The following is a 21,048-nucleotide window of genomic DNA, read 5'->3' as shown; positions in this document are numbered from 1 at the left end:
CATGTGTATCTATGTTCATACCTGCACAATTCACCATAGTCAAACTGTAGGACCAGCCAAGATGTCCATCAACAGTTTAATGGATTACAAAACTGTGGCATATGTACACAATGGAATTTTACTCAGCCATTAAAAAATGCTCAATTACATCATTTTCAGAGAAATGGATGGAACTGGAGGACATTATGCTAAGTTAGATTAGTCAGTCACAAAAAATAAGAAATCAGATGCTTTCCCTAATATGTGAAAGCTAAGGTGAAATGGGTCATAGGAGGAACTCTAGATGAAAAAGGAAATCCTATAGAGCAGCAAACAAGACAATGTAAATGAGGGGATGGGAGGGGGAAGAAGGAAATTCTCTATAACACACAATGTACTTAAACATTTTGAAGTCAACCACTAAGCCAAGCAAGGGAAGGAAGGATGGAGAGGGAATGGGGTGGGAATTGGGTAGGGGTTAAATCAGTGGTGTGTACATATATGTCCACACAAGTTATTTACCCCAATAAGATGTATGTATATAATGCACCAATAAAACATTAAAAAATAAAAATAAAATTCATTGTTTAATTAATTTTTTAAAAAACTCCTAAGATTCAATAATAAAACAAACAGCAGACTTTTAAAATGTGCAGAAGCTCTGAACAGATGCCTCAGCAAAGAAAATTTTACAAGTGGCAAATGAGCATGTGAATAGATGTTCAGCATCATAAGTTGTTAGTTGCAAATGTGTAAAACAATGGATGCCTATACCCATCTATACAATGGTCAAAATCTAAAGCACTGATAACACTGAAAGCTGGCAAGGACACGGAGCCTTAGGAGTCCTCTTTCATTGCTAGTGAGAACTCAAAATGTTTCATGAAGCCACTTTAGAAGACTGTTTAGCAATTTCTTTTTTTCTTTTTTTTTGCTTTGTTTTTTTTTTACTTTTTATTTTTTTTATTGGTGCACTGTATTCATACATATGGGATAAAAAATACTTTTGTAGACATACATGCACATATCGCCCAGTTAACCCCTACCCAATCCCCACCCCGTTCCCTCCCCATCCCTCCTTCCCATGCTTGGCTTAGTGGTTGACATCTAGTATTATAGCAATTTATCCAATTTTTTTTTAGTGGTACTGGGGTTCCTGGAAGCCCTTCTACCTCTGGGCTACACTCCCAGACCTATTTTATATTTTTGAAACATGGTCTCTTACGCCAGCGCTGCTGGCGTTGAACCTGCGCAATCCTCCTGTCTCCGCCTCCCAAGCTCGAGGATTACAAGCGTGCACCACCACGCCCGGCGTCAAATTATCCAATATTAACGATGATAATCTCACATAACAGTTTCATTTGTCTGATACCAAGCTTTTAATGACTTAAAGATAACATTTCAATATTTCTTTTTACTTTCTTTCTTACCAGAGAATATTTTTTTCTATTTTTTTTTTTGTGAAACTATCATATATTTATATATTTATTTTTCAGGAAAAAAAATCTATCCTAATATGGAATATGGACTCTAGATACCCAAAATGATCTCGAAAAAGAACAAAGTTAGAAGATATATATTTTCTGATTTCAAACCATATAAAGCTACAATAATTGAAACAGTGTAGTACTGTTCTAAAGGCAGATATATAAACCACTGGAGTTAAATACAAGCCTAGAGCTAAACTCTTCCCTATATTGTCAAGTTATTTTTGACAAGGTTTCCACAAATATTTGGTGGTGGAAATAATAATCTTTTAACTAAATATTGTTGAAAAATAATAATTACATGAAAAAGAATAAAATTGGACCCTTACCTAATTCCATATACAAATATTAACTCAAAATAGATAAAAGACCTAAATATAAATCTTAAGACTATAAACTTTTAGGAGAAAATCTGGGTCATAAAACCTCACAACATTGAAATTGGCAGTGATTTCTTGGATATGATTTCAATGGCACAGGCAACAGAAGAGTATACAAACTCCCTAAAAAATAAAAAAATATATTGTATATCCAAAGACAATGTAAACAGAGTTAAAAGTTACTAATAGAATGGGATAAAATATTTCTAAATGCTTTATCTGAAGGTATATTAATATTCCAACTAGAAATCCTAAAAATTAACAATAAAAGCAAACAATGCAATTTAGAGATAGGTAAAAGACTAACATAAATAATGAATCTCCACAGATAACCAATCTTAGTTGTCTGTTGGATGGAAACTCTTGTTTCTCTGGTTCTGGTGTGTGTTACCTATTTCTTCTTTGTAGTTAATCTCTTTGAGTATTTTCTCTAGCGCTGGTTTTGAAGACATAAATTCCTTCAGTTTCTGTTTGTCATGGAAGCTTCTTATTTCCCCATCTAATTTGATAGAAAGTTTTGCTGGGTAGGAAATTTTTGGCTGGAAGTTGTTTTCTTTCCGAGTTTGGAATATGTTACTCCAAGCCCTTCTGGCTCTCATGACTTGGTTTGGGAAGTCTGGAGTGATTCTAATTGGTTTGCCTCTGAATGTCACTTGGCCCTTTGTTTTTGTTGCCTTTAAGATTCTCTGCTTGGCTTCCACATTGGTCATTTTGACAATTATGTGGCGTGGGGATCCTCTTCTTCGATCATGTCTAAAGGGAGTTCTATAAGTTTCCTGGACCTGTGTATCAACCTCTTGCTCTATGTTTGGAAAAAATTTCTGCTATTACTTCCTTGAAGAGATTGTTGATCCCTTTGGTTTCACATACTTTTCCCTCCTCGATTCCAATTATTCTTAGGTTAGCTCTCTTAAAATGGGCCCATATTTCTTCAATGTCAGATTCCTGCTGTCAGATTTTTTTTCTAAATTAGAAACTATGCGTTCATTTTTGGAATGATCATCTTCAAGAGCGAGATTCTGTTCTCCATGTGGTCTAATCGGTTGTTTGTACTTTGAATTGAGGCCTTTACTTCATTAATTGCATCCTTTATCTCTCTTTGGCTCTCTCTGAATTCTTTTCAAAACACCTCTATTATTTCTACAGTTATTTTCCTGATTTGATCTTCTAGAAATCTCTGAATTTCTGTTTTGTCAGGTTCTGATGTTGTGGGGTTGTGGGCATTCATTGCTCCATTGTTATTCCTCTTTCCCATGATTTCGGAAGTTTGTGCCTTCTCTGGGTTCTTCCCTTGGGTCACTACGACTTCACTTAAGGTGCTCTGGATCTCGAGTCTGTGGTATCTCAGACCCCACTACTCCTTTACTGGGTTGTATCACAGAGTCTCAGACCCAGGGAGTCAATCGAGGCTGCTTTAGACCAATGGGGGTGCCATGTTGGGCGTTCTCCTATGGTGTGATTCTCTGCCACTGCCACTCCCCCACTGGGTCAAGTCCCTGGGAGTACAGTACTGGGATTTCTCCTCTAGGGGCCACAATTTGACTCACTGTTGTTGAGTGCGCAGATGGAGCTGTAGTGGTCTCGGTGGATTCACTGCTGCTGCTGGTGGTGGCAATATGGCGCCGCTGCCATGCCCTCGGCCATGAGGCTGGCGTATTTCTTTTCTGTTTTTGAGCTCCGCTCTGAGTCCCTGCAGGGTGTGCTGAGCCCAGCCCCTTGGAGCTTTAGATGCTCCCTGTGCCGAGAAATCTGCCGAATTCCTCCCGGCTGATCTGCAGCGGCTCACCTCAGCTCGCTGTCCGCCGCTCCTCTCTGGAGCCTGGTAGGCTGTTGAGTGCATTGGTCTGGTGCTGTCCAGTGAGCTCGCTGCTGCAGCCTGCAGTAAGGCACTGCTGCCGCATCCTCGGGTGTGAGGCCGGCGTATCTCCTCTCTGGTTCTGAGCTCCATTATGAGTTCTCCTCCTCTCTGGAGCCTGGTGCTGCAAGGGAAAATGGCACCCGCCACTTCACGCCGTGGCTCCGGCTGAAGCACTGTGGTCTGGTTTCTTTCTGGTGTCTCGTTTTTCCAGCCCTCTTTTTCTCTGTCCCTTGTAATTACATTTTTTGTTTCTCTGCTGATGGTGTTTTCTGGCTATGAAAGGCGCTGATTTTGTGGTAATAGAGATTGGTTGTTAGCAGGGCTCATAAGCCCTGCTTTTCTCTGTCGCCATCTTCCCGGAAGTCCTCTTATTGTTTAATCAAAAACAAAAAAATATTCTTTCCTTGGCCTCTATGCTGGTCATTTTATTATTACATGGCATGGGGAGGTCCTTCTTTGATCTTGTCTTTGCTGTTCTGTATGTCTCCTGAACATGTAAGTCCAAGTCTCTTTCCATATTCGGATAATTCTCTGAAATTATTTCTCTGAAGAGATTACAAATGCCCTTGGTCTGTACCTCTATCCCTTCTTCAATGCCTTTTATTCATAAATTAGGATGTTTTATATTGTCCCATAGTTGTTGGATGTTTAGGTTTTTATTTTGTTTTGTTTTGGTGGTATTTGGGACAGAACACAGAGTCTTTCTACCTCCAGGCTATAGTCCCAGACCTATTTTTGTATTTCATTTGGAAGCAGGGTTTCACTAAGTTGCTGGCTTTGAACCTTGCAACCTCCTTTCTCAGCCTCCCAAGCATGGGAATTACAATCATGTGCCACCATACCCGGTGGATATTTAGGTTTTGTTGCTGTAATGACTTCTGTATGCTATTGACTGTGCTTTCAGTTTTCAATGAGCTGTCTTCTAACAATGATATTCTATTTTCCATTTCATCTAATCTTTCAGAATTTCTTTCTATTGCTGTATTTATTTTATCTATTGACTCTTTCATTTCATTCCAGACCTCTTTCTGATTTTATATAGTGTTTCCTTTTCCTCTTTCATTTCCTGTATGCATTCTTTGAGGCCTTTCATCATACTGTAGATCAGGATTCAGAATTCTCCTTCTTGTATTTCTTGTAGGTCAGTATTTGTGATTTCCATTGTTTCTTCACTATTCCTAATTCTCATATTTTCAAGGTTCTAAGTTTTCTGTTTTTTGATATTTTGGCATCTTTTATGGATATTATGTCTAATCCAGTCTTAGTAGTAGGAATTTAGAAGTGTCAGCAGGTAAGCAGTACTTTTACCAATGGTGAGGGTTGAGTGACAGTGGAGGAGCTGGGGTGATGGGGTGCAGGAGTCGGATAAGGTAAAGGATATGGTTAGGTTAAGGAAGAATTTAAGTATAATATTGTAGTATCTGGTTGAGAATGGGTGAAGGTTAGAGAATAGGACTCTCGTAATTAGTAGAGTATTTAAGTATGGAGATATGAAATACCTTGAGTATTAAACAAGGCAATATAGTGAAGGGAAAAAAAGTTTTGAGAGAAGAGAGTAGGTTAGAGTGAATTTTATAAAAGGAGTGGGTGGGAGGAGCAAACAAATACAAATAAAGTAACAAAACAAAATACAAAAGCTAACTATTATACATCAAAGACAAACAGAAAAACAACCAAAAGATAAAAAAGAGTAGACATAGAAAAAAAAGACCAAAATAAAATAAAATGAAAAGAACTGGCAACCATGTAAGACAACAACATAAAACAACCAAACAAAAAATAAATAAATAAAAGGGAAACAAAAAAAAAAAAAAACAAAGTCCTACTAATTTATGAATATGGGGCAGGCCTATATAATATCTGAATGTCTGATGGCTGTGGTCACTTCTAGAGTATTTTCCAATGTCTCGTATTTGCTCTGTATCCTATTGTCACCTTCTGAATCCACTCTCTGAGTGTTTGGACCCCTCTCTTGCCTCTGACAGCTTTGCGTTTAGGTGTCAGGGCATCGGGGCTCACTGTTAATGAGTTCTGTGCAAATCCTGGGTTCTGTGTATTTCCAGCCTGTAGTCCTGCGCTTCTGAACTTTCCTCCTACAGCTCAGGCCTGTGCTTCCTTACCCACAGTGGTGGAGGGCGTCCAATGTAGTCTTGAATCGACCCCCTGTGGTCCTGTGCAGGTATGGTACCTTGAGCACCTTTCCTGTGTCTCTGGAAGTTCTAACTGGACTAGCCCACCGGGCTCGCAGTGCACACCGGGCGCACACGGTTACTGCTGTGTCTCGTGGCACACACTGGGTGCATGCCAGGTCCTGTGGCTCATCTGGGCACACACTGTTATATGGCTGCCCTGGTCTGGGACTCTGTAGAGCTCACTGCACCTCTGGATCCTGCAGCATTTTTGGGCTAACACAGTTACCTGGTCCCATTCAAGGTCTCCGGAAGTCTCTCTGTGCTGCTGTGGGTGCAGCCTCTGGAGAGCAAAAGGTGCTGCTCAGGTGCTTGGGTGCAGCGCACCACTTAAGATGTTGGAGCTCTATGGCCACTTTCAAACTTGGGTTTTTTTTTCTGTCTCGCACTTGGGCTTTTTTGCAGTGGATCTTGCTGTTCAGAGTTACTGGATTCCTTCCACCGTGTTCCTGGATCTGTTTTGGGTTATGAGTTATATTTATTTTGCTTAAGATGCTGCCTTCTCAGTAGTTGAATTTTATTTGTTTCAGCTACTGAGATGTGTTGAATCCTGCCGTAGCCATTTTTAACCTCCTCCTGGGCTTCATTTTTAATGCCATGGATTGAACCTAGGAGAACTCTACCTCCAAGCTATATCCACACCCTTTTTATTTCATTCATTTTGAAACAGGGTCTCATTAAGTAGTTGAAAGTCTTGCTCAGTTGCTGAGGTTGGCCTCAAACATGTGATCTTTAGATCTTAGCCTACTTGGATTGCAGGTGTGAGCCACATCTGACTCCATGTGAGTGTTGGGAATGTTAGCAGTATTGTGGAAGATGTCACTGGTGTTTTGATGGTGATAGTGTTAAATAGTGCCTCACTTTGAGTAGTATGGATGTTTTGACAGTCTTCATTCCTCCTATCCATGAACAGGTGGTGGTTCATTTTAGGGTCTTCTGCAGTTGCTTACATCAAGGTTTTGCCAATTTTATTGTAAAGGTGTTTTTTCCTGGGGTAAACTCATTCCACAGGTTGTTGGGGTTTTGATAGCTACTGTGAGCAGCACTGCCTTCCTGGTCTCCTTCTCAGCAACGCCACCCTGATTCGTGTCTCAGTCTGCTTACTCACTACTATAATCTAAGGATTTGACCTGACACCTTATAGGACAAAAGATGTGTTTGCTTACAGTTTCCTTGGAGATTTGTGGGTTAGTCTATGTGAGGCCGGGAACTGGTATCAGGGCCTGGTGGCAAGAAACAAAGACAGAAAGTGTGCGAGACTTCACCCTCATGTCACGGTGGCCGGAAGCAGAGAGAGCACACAAGGAGAGGAGGAACCTCTACAATCCCTGAGGCTGCACAGGCAAGGAACCATCTCCTCCAGCCACTCTACCTGCTTAGGTTACCCACCAGATAAGTCCATTACAGGGGTGAGATCACATCCCTCAAGACTCAGCTATATCAACCCTGAGCTCTTCAGGGGGATTCTGTATCTGACCATAACAATTATTAAAGTCAACTGCTTTTGAAAGTGGATTTTTGTATCCCACAACTTTACTGAATTCACTTATTGGTCTAATAATCTTTTGGTGGACTCTAGGATTTTGTGTATATAGAATCATATCATCTGCACTCGGGGATAATTTCACTTCTCCTCCTCCTGTGTGTATGCCTTTTGTCTTTATCTTGTCTAAGTATCCTGGCCAGAGTGCTTTCAGTGTGGTTTTTAATAAGAATGGAGAAAGTGACCATCCTTGTCTTGCTCTGGAACACAGAGGAGAGGCTTTTAGCTTTTCTCCATTCAGTGTGATGTGGGCTGTAGGTTTGCCACATGAAGCCCGTGTTATGTAGAGGGACAGTCTTCTGGGCCTGATTGTTCGTGGATTTGATCAGAAGGGATGCTGAGTGTTGTCAAAGGCTTTTGCCACATCTGCTGAGATGTTCACGTGGCTGTCCTCCTCCCCTGCTGCTGTGGTCACTGCCATTCTGAACGCCCTTGCAGCCTTAGATTCATCCCAGCGACTGAGCTAAGGATCTATTTCTGTTGTGCTGACAGTCATTTTCTTTCTCATGGCATGATATGTCTCATTCCATTCCCTACTGGCCTGTAAGGTTTCTGCTGAAATATTTGTTGTTAGTATGATGTGGGTACCCATAAACATCCTTTGACGTTTTTCTCCTGCAGTTTTTAGAGTTCTCTTTCTGTCTCCTAGTTTTAAGAGTTTGGCTATAAGATGCTTAAGTGAAGATCTTGTCTGTCAATGTGAAGTTGAGGCCTTGTAGGCCTCCAGTACCAGTGAAATTTTCAGCTATAATTTTACGCCATTGATTTTCGATCCCCTTGCCTGTTTTCCCCTTCAGATATGGCCAAAAGTAAACATTTGTTCCTTGGTTTTTGTTTTCTCTCTTTTCCAATTCAATTGATCTCCTTTTACTGGTACACTTTAATTCTTCATCACAGTAAAGTGGTACAAACAAACAGCCACACAGTACTTGGTATAGCTCCCTCTGGATGTTGCCCTCATGCCAAGCCCTCCCCATACATCTTAGTGAAATTGACAGTGATGCCTTCATATATGTGTATTGTTGAAATTGAGTTGAGGGTTGCAAAGGAGGCAAACACCAGCCAAGTTATTAAAGGTCTTTGACCAACCAGCACCTTCAGGTGAGGTCTGCCAACCATGGGGGAAAGGACGGATGACTGAGCACAAGGTCACTGGGTTGGCAGAGTCACGCGGCAGAGAAGAAGCAAGGGTATTTACACGTAGCTGGGATTTGGGGTGGAGGAGCTAGCAGCTGGTCTTCTCATGACATCTGCAGTCTCGCGGCTTTAGGGGTCCGCCCTGCAATCTTGCGACACCTAGAGTCTCACAAAACCTGGAGTCTCTGACATCTCTGCTTCTGGCTTTGGGCTTCCACCTCCTGTACCCACTGCGGGTCCTGTGGGGAAAGGGAGGGACTCGACCTATCAATTGGACCTAGCATCATTTAAACTGTTTCTTTTATCAGTTCTCCTTTTTCCCTTCCCCACCTCCCTCTCGCTTTCCCTCCCAGTATTCTGTTGACCTCTCTCATCTTTCTAAAGCCCATTGCTTCCTATTTCCTCTCTAGCTTCCACATATGAGAGAGCACAGACAACCTTTGGCTTCCTACAACTGGCTGACCTCACTTAACATAATATTCTTAGTTCCATTCTTTCTCCTGCATATGACATGATTTTGTTCTTCTTTGTAGCTGAGTAAAACACCATCATGTGGATATTCCATATTATTTATACCCATTCATTCATTGAAAGACACCTGGGTTGGTTCTATCCCTTGGCTATTGTGAATCGCCCTGACATAAACATGGATATGTGTGTATTACTATATAGTGTTCTGACCTTGGTTCTTTTGAAAAGTTATCAAGGAGTGGTCTAGCTGGGTCATATGGTGGTTCCATCCCTAGTTCTGAGGGACTTGAATAATGATACCCCTATTGGTTGTACTAATTTATAACTCCACCAAGAGTATAGAAGAGTTCCTATTTCCCCACATCCTACCCAGCATTTATTATTACTAGTATGTTTTGTTTGTATATTTTTGGTGCTGGGGACTGAACTCAAGGGCATCCTACCTTTCAACCATACCCTCAGCTCTATTTTATTTTTATTTTGAAACAGGATCTCACTAAGTTGCAGAGGGTCTCCTCACTAAGTTGCTATGGTTGCCCTCAAACCTGCAACCCTCCTGTTTCACCCTTCCAAGTCTTGGGATTACAAGTGTGCACCACTACGCCCACCTTATTGTTTGTATTCCTAAAGCATGCCATTCTAATGGGGGTTAGATGAAATCTCAATGTAGTTTTGATTTGCATTTCCCTGATTGCTAATGATGTTGAAATGTTTTCCTCTATTTATTAGCCATTTGTATTTCTTCTCTTGAGAAGTGTCTATTCAGGGCAATGGCCCATTTTTTATTGGTTTTTTTTCTTTAATGTTAAGACTTTTCGTTCTGTATATATTCTAGATATTAGTTCTCTATAGAGGAGTAGCTGGCAAAGACTTTCTCCCATTCTATAGGCTTTCAGTGTGACGCTTGATTATTTCCTGCACAGAATGTTCTAAGTTTGATGTCATCCCACTTAAAGATGCTCAGTTCTATTTCTGCACATTCATAGATTCTCAGTTTTATTTCCTGCACTTTGGGTGTCCTATTGTGGAAGGCTCTGTCAGTGCCTGTATGCTGTATGGCTTGTCCCTTTTTTCCCCTACTAATTGCAAAGTTCCTACTCTCTTTTCTGAGAGTTCAAACTCCCTGTCCTCAGCAGATGTGCTAGAGCACGCTTGTAATCCCAGCATTTGAGAGTCTGAGACAGGAGGATCACAGGATCGAAGCCACCCTCAGCAAATCAGTGAGATCCTGTTTCAAAATAAAAAAATAAAATGAGAACTAGGCATGGTGGTGCATGCTTGCAATCCTAGTGCTTGGGAGGCTGAGACAGGAGGTTCTCAGGTTCAGGGCCAGCCACAGAATCTTAATGAGGCCTTCTGGAACTTAGTAAGATCCTGTTTTCAAATAAAGAATAAAAAATAGGGCTGGGGGTGTCGCCCAGTAGTAGAATGCCTCAGAACCACACACAAACACACACACACACACACACACACACACACACACACACACAAGTAAATAAAAAATAAATTTAAAATTTTTAAAAAATAAAACAAGGCTCTGGATGTAGCTTAAAGGTAGGATGGCAGGGGAGGGTAGCCTCCAGCAAGAGTGGATGCCCTGTGCGTGTGTCCAGTGTGGGAGCCGTGTCCTCGCTGACCGGCACAGGGTTTACAGCTGCCCCTTTTACTTTCTCGGCTTGAGGGCGGGGTCAGAGAAAAGCCTGGACACATGAGTGATGACCCTGCTGCAAGGGCCTGCATCCTCCTGCCTCTGAGTCATGTGAGCACTCCCCCCTCAGTGACAGCACTTGGGGTGAGGTGACACACAGGCTCCATTCTCAGGGTGGGCTGGTGTGCTTACAACAGGGCCTGAGGGGTGAGTCCAGCCCTCTGTCCCTTCTGCCTCATGATGACACCCAGGTCTCACACCGCCGACAAGGATGGATCTCACAGTGCCTGAAGAGGCCAACAGACCGTGGGCAACTGACATAGTAGAGAAATCACAAAGAATAAGAAACGTTAATATCCACTAGGAGTAGAAACACTTGCCCAGCCTCAGCCACAATGAAGAATGCCAATTAATTCATCACCACACCAGGATCCTCCCTGCACCTGTCAGGTTGGTGGAAAGGCCAGGGTGCATGGGAACACCTGACAGGCGGTGGGAACAGGCCTTTGCTTCTCACTCTAGAGGACACCACTGCCCACTGACCAGGCCGGCCACCGGAAACACGTACACTCAACTCTGACCATCCAGCTCAGGCTTGGCCTTGTCCTTCCAGTCAGCTCGCGTTCCCAAGGGAGGACTTCATGGAGAATTGCTGTGCTGGGTACACCGTGGAACACTGCGCACGCACACGCACACGCTCACGGTGCTCCTTGAGGGTGGTGCACCCTGGCCCTGGATGCTATGGCCTGTAAAAGGGTTCCAAGCAACGAGGACCCTCTCCTCGTGCTGGCGGGGCCCACGCAGAAGGCAAGAGAATGGGAGCATCAGAAGGTGCGCTAGATCAGCCTGTGTGCTGTGGCAGTGCGCGCTGAGATGGGGGAGGCTGTTCCTGTGCTGGGTGGGCCCCCCCAGGGCCCTGGCCCGGCACCTCCTCCAGCCTTTCCCTGAATGCGTGCTGCCTGCCACGTGCCCCTCTCTGGACACAGCCTTCCTCCACAGGTGGAAGAAGGAGGGTGAAATCAGGAGCCATGTCTAGGCCTGCTCCAGTGCCCCCAGCTGCTGGGTCCCAGGGTTAGGGGCCATAGGCCTGGGAACGTTGGGGAGTCCACACGTGGCCCCAGAGCACGGGGACTGAACAGGCCCCTGGGGGGCCTTTCATTCCACTCTGCAGCTGGTCGAGCCTGTCTTGTAGAGCAGGTATAGTAGCAATTCAGTCCCTCAGCTTTGGCCTACCTAAGAGAGTCTTAATTTCTCCAGTGTGGAAGGTCAGTTTCATTGCCTATCAATCATATTTGTGTTAGCTTTCTGACACCATAATAAAGACCTGAAAGAACCAATGGATAAAGAGAAAAGGTTTATATGGCGCATGATTTTAGAGGTCAGTTGATGACTGGTTGGCTCGTGTTTCCACAGCTGTGGCAAGCCAGTAGGTCACGGCAGCAGCTCGAGATGGGCCAAACCTCTTGGCATGCCCAGGAAGTGAAGACGTAAAAAGAAAGAGAATAGCATCTCTCCATGTGTTTCAAGGGCAGTAGGCTCTACCTCCTGGTAGCTCCATCACTTTTCAATAGTGCCACCCTGAGGAGGAAGCCTTTACCACATGGACTTCCAGGGGATATTTTAGTCAGTTTACCAATTGCTGTGACCAAAATATCTAATAAGAACACTGTAGAGAAGCAAAGATTTATTGGCCCTCAAGGAGCTGTTTTGTCTCTTCCAAAATGTAAAACCACAGCAAGAAGGCTCCATACATGAAGTAGGAAATTAGTTCTCATCAGATTTGGAATTTTGTGGAACTTTGATGTGGGAACTTCCAGAGTTGTGAGAAGAAAGGTCCAGTAGTTTCAAAGCCATCCTGCTTATAGTATTCGCTGCAGCCACTCAAATGGACTAAGACAGAAAAGCTGACTGAGAAGAAAGGGCGCTGCTACAGCAGATACCAAAAACGTAGAGATGGCCTTGGAACTGGGTAATGGGAAGGGCTGGAAGTGTTTTGAAGTGTGTGCTAGGAAAAGTACATGTTACTGTGAACAGACCTGAGAGGGTGATCCCGGCCAGGTGTCGGGAGAGCAGAAGGAAGCTCTAGAGAAAGCCTCCGTATGCTCAGAGATTCTTCTGTGCATGTGGCCATGAACAGAATGTGGTAGGAATGTGGGTGGCGAGGGCCATGCTAACGTGTCAGGGAGAAGTGAGAAGGCTTGGTCAGAGAGGGATCTTGTCATGATGGGGCAGAGAATGCACTTGAAGTGTGTCCATGCCTTACTATGTCCTGAAAGGTAGAACCAATTTGTGACACACTAAGGTATCTAGCTAAAGAAATAACCCAAGAGCTCCAGGGTCAGCTCGGTGCTCTGGAAGGTTGTAGTGCGATAAAAGAGAAGAGAAATTATTTCAAGATGGACTGTTTGGTCTAAAAGGCAGCAGCTTTTAGATGACAAGGAGATGATGGGGAGAATTCTCAGCATGTCGGTGTTGTAAAATATAAGACAGTATGCTCCAGAGGGCACACCAAGAGCCTGGCTAGCTGGCATCTGCTGAGTAGTATAGATCAGCCAGGTGTCACTGGACTATGGAAGCGTGTTCCTGCAGACAGTCCAGAGCCCTTAGCTCTGCCACTGCCAAGGCGGCCCGAGTGCAGGGCGTGGTGGCAGCAGGTCCCATAGGAGGCTGCTCATGGCCTAGTGCGGGCCTTGGGTCTGGAGCCAGCACACATATCTCTCTGCTGGCCCAGGCATGGTGTGGCCCCAGTGACTTTTTCCCAGAGAGCACAGATGGTTACGCTCAGTAGCATTCGTGTGGCACAGCTCCCCTGGTGTGCAGAGGGCGTGAGCTCTGGGACTGTGGTTCTACTGCCAGAGAGCCCTGAGTGGACTTCCCAGCAGCTCAGAGGAGAGCCGTAGACAAAGGATTTCTGAGAGTTGACCAGTGAAGCCACAGGGGTGGTGAAGCAACAAGACCCCAGCGGGGTTTCCAGCTGGAGACAGGCTTGCCACCCAGGAGAGGAGTGGCAGGAGTCATGCTGAGAAGGCTATCGTGTCCTAGAGCCTCGGGCCCAGCCCCTGCCCAGTGGGTCCAAAAGACAGAACTTCCAGTCCAAGACCTTTCTTGAACCTCAAGGTCCAGTCTTGTCTCCCCCACTGGCCTTTGCAGTCACTCGGGGCTTGCCATCCCTTGCTTCTGTCCCATCCCCCTCCGCTCTTGAATAGGAATATCTGTCCTAAGCCCATCCAACCATTATATTTTGGAGATCGCATAACTAGTTGAATTTCTCAGGTCTACAAAAAGAGAAATTTGGCTCAGGACAGGTGGTACCTTGAGTCCCACCCAAGCCTGCCTTAGGTGACATTTGCATGTTGAAATGTAAACACAGTGCCATGGTGGCATGGTGGGGGCACGAGTTGCAGGCAACTAGGTCAGGAGAGCAGAGCCCTTATGCATCATCTAGTGTCGGTATAAATGCAGACCCCAAACTTCACCCTGGGAGGACTCAGGGAGCAGGTCCCACCTACGAAGCAGATACAGCCCCCACCAGAAACAGATGTCTGCCTTCACCTTGGACTTTCTATCCCTCAACAATGGGAGATGTCAGTTTCTGTCAATATTTTTATTAGAGCAGCTGAAAGAGACTGAGATAAAGACGGCGTGAGTAGCTGTGCTCTTGCCCTGGCGCATGCCAACCCACGCTGTGCGCTGTGCTGTAACCGTGGCCACGGCGCATGCTCTCTCTGCGGACCAAGGACCAGTGTGGGCTGGAGGCCTGTCCATGTCGCATTCTGCTGCCTCCCTCTGGCCCCAGGTCCTCATGTGACGTGCCCATGTTTGAGAAGACAAGGGCGAGCAGAGCCATGGGGAGAACTACTAGCTCAGGGGTGAGGACTCGTCCGCTGGCAGCAGACATTTCTCAGGCCCTCCAGGTTCATCACCCCACACAAGGCCTCACTTCCTCTCAGCATCCCGAGGCCCTGCCCAGAGCATACGGCCAGGGCTGAGTTCTACATAGACAGTAGAGCTGCAATGTCTGGTTCTTGGGAGATGGCCTCTGGGGTGTGTGGCTAGTCTGGCTGGCTGCCGGGTCCCACTCTGTCCAGACTCGGGCTTCTCATCTTACAAATAGGAATGGGCTGGAATAAGGCATCGCGAGGGTGTTCATACTCCACCCCAGGGGGTCTCACTCTACAATCATGAATGTCCAGACAACATGAGGTGCTAGGAAGGGAGGCCGAGAAGGCTGGACTCCCAGAATTTCATGACTCTCAACCTCCCCACCGAGGTTCTGGAGAAGGACCAGGGAGAAGATGGCAGGGTGTACAAGACTGAGAGGAAGACAAGGGGGCATCTGATGGCCTTGGATGGCCACAGGGAGAATGGGGAGCTACAGTTGAGAGCAGGGGTAGGGACCATGTCCCAGAAAAGAAAGCAGGCTTGGAGGGGGAAGGCTTGCTTGGGCGGGCTACAAAGGCGGGACCTGCCGCCAAGATCCTCACAAGTTCTGTCCTGCCTCGGCTGCCCAGCCTGGCAAGCCCTGACCTCCAGGGCTTTGCAGATCATCTGTGCAGGGGGCTGGCTGGACAGTGGCCTGGCCTAGAAAGCAACGCCTTGGGAAAGATGTACCCTTGGGAGAGAAGCCTGGAATCATGGCAGGAGACTGGGGACATGGTAGACACCCGAGGTGAGGAGGCTCGAGGAGTCAATAGGCCTGAAAGTGAGGAGGGGAACGGAGGTAGGCCTCAACACGAAGTGGTACAACATCCTCAGGTCCTCTTGGAGTTGAGTCTCCACATGGAAGGATTTCAGCACCTAGGACCAAAGAAGGCTTCCCTCTGGCCTCCAAGTCAGGCCCTGGCAAGGGACTCACTAAAGCCACCTTGTTGAGGGGCAAGGCAGCCTTTGCACCTTGCAAGCCCTGCAGCTGGTCCAGGGCCCACCACCCAGGAAAGGGCCTGCTCCATTGCCCAGGCCCCAGCCGACCAGAAAAGGCCTCCTCACATCCTGCAGCCCCACCCCACCTTGCCCATCTTCCACCCCTTTCCAAGGCCCCCAACTCCTCTCCTCCCACTACCTCTCAGGTCCCACCCAGGCCCGCTCACCTGGTGCAGCAAAAGCAGCATCTCCACCTCCGCCAGGCGCCGCCCCAGACACTGGCGCACCCCGAAGCCAAAGGCCAAGTGCTGAAAACTCTGTCGGCTGTCCAGCCAACGCTGGGGGTCGTAGAGCTCCGGACACGAGAACACAGCTGGGTTTCGGCCAAAGGAGTACAGATACACCTTGACAAGTGTCTGCAGACAGGTGTGCAGAAATTGTAAGCAGCAGGAGCAATGTCGGTGATGTGGGTGATATGGGCTGATGTGGCGGGGCCCTCTGCTGGGGCTTTGGGGATCACTCACCCCTGCCGGGACATGGTAGTTCTGAAGCACCAAGTCTGTGTTCAGGATGCGTTCCACAAAGCCACCCACAGGGTAGAGCCTGGGCAGGCATCAACAGGAAGGTCCTCAGCCCCTCTGCCGGCTGCCCACCAGTGCCAGAGGGTCCAGGCAGCCTGGCCATGGCTGCCTTCCTCCTGCACCTGCTGAGATCCACCCAAGCCCCCTCCCTCAGCCAGGCCAAGGAGGACGGGGCAGTTTGCAGGCCCGGAGGAAGACGCGCTGAGGGACGAGGCCCAAGTCAGGCTGCTCCTCAGCTCTTGGCTGTTGAGGGGCCTCTGTGCGCAGAAGGCCAGGGCAGGCGGAGGGCCAGCCAGCACCCACCTCAGGGTCTCCTTGAGGGCAGCCCGCAGCAGGGGCAGCTCCGAGGTGATCCTCTGGGGATTTTCAGAGATGCTGGCCGCGGCTGCCAGGCTCTCCTGGTGGAGGGCCTCCTGCACCTTGGGATTGCGAGCCAGCTCGAAAAGTGTGGTGAGCAAGGGGAAGGAAGTCTGCAGGAGCAACAGGGTGGTCTCAGACCATGGCACAGGCCACGGCCTCGGGCCCCGCACCCGCACAGCCTCCTGGAGGGAGGAGCAGGACCCATCCCCGGGACCCCAGGCCTCAGACCACGGATGCCCACCTCCACTCCTTGTCCCACTCCCGAGGGAGAGGCTCCACAGCCCACCCTGGGCCACCTGCTCTGCCTGAGCTCGGTCCAGCAGGGTCCCAACCTTGCTGTGGGGCCTGGAGGGGCTGGCCCTCCCCGGCACACAGGGAGCCCAGGAGCCCACAACTATCTGCTGCCTGGCTCCCTGTCCACAGCCTGAAATGTACCCGGACCCAGCCAGCACCCGTTCCTGGGCCACTCTGGATGCATCAAGACACAGGTGGCAGCCCAGGCCAAAATGTGAGCCTCAGTAGCTCCCAAATGGCTCTCCAATAGGAAGGTGGCCTTGAGTGACCTCAGCCAGAGACGCGGCATCCTGCTGTCCTCCCTGACGCCCCGAGCCTTCGGTCCATGGGGCCTGGGCTCTGCAGGAATGCTTAGGCAGCCAATGACTGGCGGAACCCTGGCTGACTTCTCTGGCCTTGGAGAAAGGCCAGTTCAGGCCCCTTACCGAGAGAGCGCTGACCCCGTGTCTCGCCTGCCCCTGCCAGACTGAAGTCCTAGACCCTGGGCTCCTGTGGTCCCGGGCTCACCCTATCACCTCCTCTCCTTGCCTGTCACCTCTGCAAGGCTCCTGCACATTCAGGGGAAACTGATCCCCACACCGCACCCCAGGAAGCCTTCTGAGGATGGCCTTCCTTGGAGGGCGGCAGGCTTCCTGGAGGCTCAATGGCTATGGGCCTTGTGGGAAACTTGGTATTAGAGGCCACTGCTAGGAACTCAACATGGGCTTCACACTCAGGGCTGGGGCGGGGCGGCCTGACCGTGTCCACGCTCCCGGCAGTGAGTTCAATGATGTTGGCCTTGATGGCATCTAGTGTCAAGTCCCCCTGCAACATCAGCTCCGCCGTGATGCCTCTGTACTGCTGAGGGCGGCCTCGGGCCAGCTCCTGATACACCCTCTGGATGCAGTTGTTGGCTGCAGGGAGGGCAGATCCTCAGGCAGAGCTGCAAGCCCCTCTTCTTCCCCTCCCCCACACCCAGCCCCCCCCCCCCCCATCTCCCTGCTCCTCTCTGACACTTCAGGCTCAGCCCAGCTCCCTCGCACTGGCACCTCGCTGGAAGGAGCACAGGAAAGCACAGCCCATGCATGTGGCCTCAGGGTGTCCCTGGCCCTGGTGCTCAGACCCTGGGTGACCTTCACGCCCCCATCATGGCTCTGCCTGGGGCCCCGGCACTCACCATATTCAGAGATGTGGTCCCAGGCCTCAAAGTGCTCCTTCCACGCCTGGGTGCTTGTCCAGCGGGACAGGCTCCGGGGCAGGAACATGAGTTTCCCAGTGGATTGGAGCATCGTATTCAGGGCGTTAACAAAGGCCAGGCTTCCAGAGTTCAGGTGCTGGCCAAAGAGGCCCAGCCGCTCCCCAAAAAGGGCAAATGCGCTGGCTGCAGACACGACGGGGTCGCTGAGCCAAAGCCGATCCCAGGCCTTGGGGCCACCTCCTCCACCTCCCTGCCCCATTCCTGACCGCCCCAAGGCCTGGACCTTCCTCGAGCCCCACACCTTCTATAACATAGTTATAGATGCTGGGCTGGGCGTCCATGGTCAGGCTCCCCCGGGCATTCTGCAGAACCTTCTTCTTCAAGGCCTCTGTAAAGTCCCTGGCCACCGTGTCCACCATGGGGATGAAGTTCTGCACGGCCTTTGGTGAGAGCACATTTGGGTTCAGCCGCAGTCTGTTGAATCGCCATTCAGCTCCGTTCCTGTTGGGCAGAGCACAGAGCTTGGGAGGCACCCAACGCATGCCGCCGGCCCCAGGTCTGTGCTCTCTCTTCCTAGTACCCAAGGCCATCAGGTGGGCCCGGGAGGTGAAAGTGGGCCCAGGGCAGGCTGCTCCACGATCTGGACACATTCCCCAGAGAATTCTCTCCTGGGATGGGGTGGGCGAATGTCCTCAGCCGGGCCTTCCCCTCTCCCTTCCCCTCTTAATGGCAACCTCTTTGCCTGACCCACCCAAGCTCCATCTCTACCTGCTTACCTGTGCAGGCATGTTTCCTGTCCAGAGGACAGAGCACCCAAGTACAAATACCCCATTTGGTGCTCTGATTATGAGCCCCAGAACTCATCAGACTCCAGCATCATGCTGGCTGTGGCTCTGAGCCACACACTCCCCTGTCTGGCCTGGATTTATGACCTGGGATGGGGGCCACCCACTTGCAAGACAAGACCTGCCAGGCCAGGGGCAGTGTTCCTCCTCCACCTTGAAGGTGCCGTGTACATTTCTCAACCATCATCCTGACCCCTCCCCAGGCCTCCATGGATGGCATCCCTCTGAGCTTGAGGGTCACCTGGGTCCCCCACCCACACAGGCCCAGGACACCTGTGCCTGGGTGTGCTGTGCCCTCTGTCCCCTCTGTGACCCAGCTGTCAATGCCATCTCCCTCCTCATCCCAACCGGCCCCTCACAGCAAGAACACGCCGCATTGCTGCCCACGAAGCTCTCTGTAGGCCTTCCAGGGATCCATAGGCGTCCGGTAGGGATACAGGCTTTCCACCTGAAAGATCTTCTCAGCGTCCTCCGGCAACATGACAGATACCACTTGTGTTCTTCCCAGGTCATACCTGCAGTGCAATGCACAATCCCTCTGGACGGGATTCTGACTTCCCTCGGTTCACCCTCTGGAAAACCAATCCACAGTCCTATCCAAAGGCACCCTCCTCCTGGACTTGCCGTTTCACCATGGGAAGCCCCCCTGGTCTCCCCACACGTCTCCCACTCTAGGCTGTGTGAGTTCCATCCACTCAGCCCTGAGCCACGCAGAGACTCAGAACAGCTGCCCACCAGCCCCTCCTGCCCCCCTGAGGGTGCTGACCAGCAGGCCCACTGGAGAAAGCATCGCTGTGTGCTGGGCAAGTCTGTGGCGGCTAGCAGAGTGGGAGGCTCTAGGCGCCCTCGTAAAGGCCCAGGCCGATACCTGAAGATGGGCCCCAGCTCCTGGAAGAGCTGATGCATGTGCAGGTGCAGGTCCTCATAGCCCTGCTCCTTCCAGATCCGCAGCACCCTCAGCCACTTGTTGCCCGGACACTGGGGTATGGCTTCGAAGGGCAACACCGCCTTGGTGGCCAGAGCTGCGCTGGTGGCCAGAGCCCTCGCCCTGCGCAGGCACAGCCAGGGCCCTGCCAGCCACACATCTGCTCTCGCCCTGAATGCCATCCCGATGCCTCCACCCCTCAAGACGATCCTTTTATCTCTGCTTGGTGCCTCCACTGGCCAAATGATCACGTCATGGGAAGAACTGTCCCTGGACCTGCTTTAGAAAGGCAGGGCACTGGTCACAGGTGGAGGCCAGAGTTGGCCAGGTACCTCACCACTCTCTGCAAGGCTTGCCGGGATGTGAGAGTTTAGCGCTGGTACAGGGTCTGGTCTGGGGGTTTTCAAGGCTGGAAGGTGGGGGGAAAGACCTCTCCCTCCTTGCTATGTGTGGAAGGAGCAAGATGGATGAATCTTTTATCTTTTCAAGAGATTAGAGGAGACCTTGGATTCTTTTAATAGATGTTAGCTTTTTACTGACTTTATTGAACTGCATAGCATTTTAAATCATTATAGTTCTTTCTTATAAAGTCAGAATGTTTGTAATTATTTTTTTAAAAGGGAAGCTTTGAACTGCAAGTGCACAGAGGCACAGGAATCCCCCTTCTGGCATCCCAGGAATGCGTTCCCGGTGCATGCCTGTGCAAGGAGTTGGCTCCCCTGAGTTTTCCTGTATCTGGGAATGATTTTGTTTCTGAACTTGGCCAGGTTCTGTGGGAGAGCCCACTGGGTCTAATGGATTTAAGCTCAGCATAGGGTTCAGCTTTCATTTACCCTCTTCCCACATCTGAGCTTGAGAAGGAGTGTCTGCTTTCTTGTCTCAATGGTACTAAAACACCAAATCCAGCCACAAGAATTTCTAAAGGAGGCGAGAGAGAATTTAATTGCTCAGAATCTCAGTTCATTCATGCATTCTTTCATAAATTTAAGGAATATTGAGTATTGTATGTGTCAGAGTACAATCAGTGTTGAGAACATTACTGGAGGCAAAATATACAAGATTGCTCCATGCTCTATGCCCCTCTGCGTCTCTAGTCTCAGGTATAAATATTGCTCTATGCCCCTCTGCGTTCCTAGTCTCAGGTATAAATAAAATACCATCGCATACAAAGCGGTTCCGGTTGCATCTGCACTGAGTGGCTGAAGCAGTACTTGGGCTCTGAGAGCCCGTGACAGGAGAACTGACGTCCTTTCTAGAGCAGTGGTGATTTACCTGCAACCTGAACAGAAAGCACACGTGCTCCCTTACAGCCTT

The 21,048-nt window shown here is 48.8% G+C and overlaps 1 protein-coding gene across 1 annotated transcript; it reads right to left on the bottom strand.

Moving 5' to 3' along the window:
• Nucleotides 1-15,324: 15,324 nt before the first annotated feature.
• LOC308261967 (cytochrome P450 11B3, mitochondrial-like) lies at nt 15,325-19,916 on the bottom strand (the record flags this gene model as incomplete). The annotated part of the gene is made up of 9 exons (XM_080694148.1): nt 15,325-15,489; nt 15,780-15,968; nt 16,077-16,155; nt 16,437-16,603; nt 17,526-17,680; nt 17,944-18,147; nt 18,266-18,465; nt 19,169-19,324; nt 19,678-19,916. 9 exons carry the CDS (start codon nt 19,914-19,916, stop codon nt 15,325-15,327), a joined length of 1,554 nt encoding a protein of 517 aa, XP_080550274.1.
• Nucleotides 19,917-21,048: the final 1,132 nt, after the last annotated feature.

The sequence above is a fragment of the Muscardinus avellanarius genome (assembly GCF_963383645.1).
Source record: "Muscardinus avellanarius genome assembly, chromosome: 4".
Classification (NCBI taxonomy): Eukaryota; Metazoa; Chordata; class Mammalia; order Rodentia; family Gliridae; genus Muscardinus; species Muscardinus avellanarius.
This window is presented reverse-complemented; position numbering and strand designations above follow the sequence as displayed.